Source organism: Ciona intestinalis, unplaced genomic scaffold, assembly GCF_000224145.3.
Source record: "Ciona intestinalis unplaced genomic scaffold, KH HT000106.2, whole genome shotgun sequence".
In the NCBI taxonomy this organism is placed as follows: Eukaryota; Metazoa; Chordata; class Ascidiacea; order Phlebobranchia; family Cionidae; genus Ciona; species Ciona intestinalis.
Window position 1 is genome coordinate 139843 of NW_004190428.2, and position 2408 is coordinate 142250.

The 2408-nt window shown below is 32.5% G+C and overlaps 1 protein-coding gene across 1 annotated transcript in view; it reads left to right on the forward strand.

Annotated features, from left to right (window-relative positions):
• LOC100182305 overlaps positions 1–2247 on the forward strand; it is a 6165-nt gene extending 3918 nt beyond the window's left edge. The window contains exons 6-7 of the mRNA XM_009863248.3: positions 53–223; positions 622–2247. Of these exons, the coding sequence (XP_009861550.2) occupies positions 53–223; positions 622–1253 (803 nt within the window). The 3' untranslated portion in view covers positions 1254–2247. The remainder of the gene's footprint in view (positions 1–52; positions 224–621) is intronic.
• The last annotated feature ends 161 nt before the right edge of the window (positions 2248–2408 follow it).

Here is a 2408-nt window from a genome sequence, read left to right on the forward strand (position 1 = left end):
TTTAATCAAATTTTCGCTAAAATGTTTTTTAAAACATTTTTTTACAAAACAGATGAACCAGACCCAACAACCCCACCAAGTGATGAAACCACTCAAGACAACTCGTTATATTTTCCCAAAAACTTGTTGTTGTATATCGGACTTTCATTGTCTCTAGCACTCATAGTGGTCATTCTGGTATTTCTTATCAGGAACGTTTTTAAAAAGAAAAAAATAGAAAAAAGTAATTTTTTTAGATTTTGTAAATAATTGTTGAAAATTTTTGTGTGAAGAAGTATTTTAGTTATTAGAAAAATGTAATATTTGCTATTTTTTAAACCTATAAATATTTTTTTCTTTTTTTTCCAATTCATGTTATAACTAGTTATTGCACTGCTATGCAAGAATAAATAGGATACATACGTGGTAACTAAAGCGGGCACGAGGTAAATGAAACAGAACACCTGTGTTATAACAACTGTTGTTGCCCCGCCATGCGAGGATAAATAGATTACATACGAGGTAACTTGTAAGCGACCACAAGGTGAATGAAACAGGACACCCATTTTATAACGATTGACGTTGCCCCGCCATGAAAGTAAGTAATATTTATTTATTAACAACTTATTTTAAATCTTCCAGGTCCAGTTCTCTTTATTTGCAGTCGTGATTCAAATTACGCTGAAGTTACGTCATGTTTAGCGAGCTTCGTGAAAACATATTCAACCAGAGAAGTTGAATGTAACATGTGGCATCTAACCGATCAAAATATCTTGGGGTGGCTGCATAGGTGGTTAGGGGTTGCTGCTGATGTTGTGTTAATTTATGGACGAAAGGAGAGAGAAAATTTAGAAGAAGGCAGTGCCAGCAATGATCTTTTTGTTCTCTCTTTGCGGAAACTAAAAGAAAAAGAAAAAAAGTTTCATTTGGTTGGCTTTGAAAAAAAAACTTTGAGAGATTTTGAGAAAACTGGTTTGGAGAAAAAGTTTCTTTTGGTTAGAGATGTGGGAATTTTTTTCCAGGATATTGTTGGAAAGTTTAAAGCTCGTTCTGAGAACCAGCTGGTGACACTAGAGAGACTTATTAAGTGCGCTGTTGAAGTTGAAACAGAAAAAAAGGAAAATTTCGATCGAGATTCTGGTTTCTTTTTAAAAAGTGAGAGTGGGAGGGATAAGGAGAGAGAGTGGGAGGAAAATGAAAGTCACGAATCTACTTTTGTTTTTGATTCAACGACAGATTATACAAGCACAGATATTAGTGTCTCGTTATTGTAGGCCATATCTTCTGAACCAGAGGCCGTAGGCCTTTTCTAAAAAGTGCCGGCAAAATTCTTGAAAATTTGTGTCATTTAAACAGCTGTGATAAACTACCTGCATAATAATCATTATAACTTTTTTGTTGAACCCATGTTGCACAATCTGCTAATGAAGATTTTTATTTTGCGAATCAGAAATTTTTAAAACATTCCAATTTTTTTGGAGTTTAATTTTTGTCGTTTTATTTTCACTGATGCACTAACTTTGCCATGGTTTTATATCGTGAGAAATTTTTTCTTGCCTTTGCCTGAAAACTGCCTGCCTTTTTATTTCTGTAGTTTAAAGTAGTTTTATTTGTGTAGTTTATTTTACATCCTACTTACACATTTTGATGCAAAAAATACACATTTCTGGTCACTTTTAATATAATATAGGACACAAACTGTCTGTTTTTAAAAAATGCCGAAACAAATTGTTAAAAATTACAAAAAGTTTTGCAAAAATAATAAATTTGTGGTAATTTGGCTATTTTTTAGTCTTTTTTACCGAAACATTTGAAAATGACGACACGTCATGTATATGCGCCATTATCTTTGTAATGCACCTGTTAAATATTTGCAATAATAGCATATATATATAAACGTAGTTTATATTTTGTATGTTACCATTTTTTTATAATGTTAGTTGCACAATGTGATTTTTTTTACAATGTTCACAACATATTTTGCAACTTTATATTCCTATATTAGTAGTAAAATTGTGTGGCACCTTAAAATACTTGCCACGGTCTAGTTTCGTGGTGTCTCTTGCCACAGAAAGTAAAACCCCAATGTTAAGTCACATGCCATTGTACTCTTTATAATGATACATAATATATGTTGAAATTTCTTATATTACTGTAGTAGTAAATTTGAATGACACCACAGATTGCATGGTGTGGTGCCATGGTATCTACTCGGTGCCGTGGTATCTACCCGATGCCATGGCACAGTGGTCAGTGTGCCTATAAAATGAAAAAAATCATTTAGTCTACAAAGTTACATTCAAAAAACTTGCAAGTGGGCACAAGGTGTATGAAACAAACACCTGTGTTATAACAACTGTTTTTGCCCAAAAAACGATAAATAAATTACATTAATTTAAAATTTAAAACCTTACAGTTAGGTACCTACC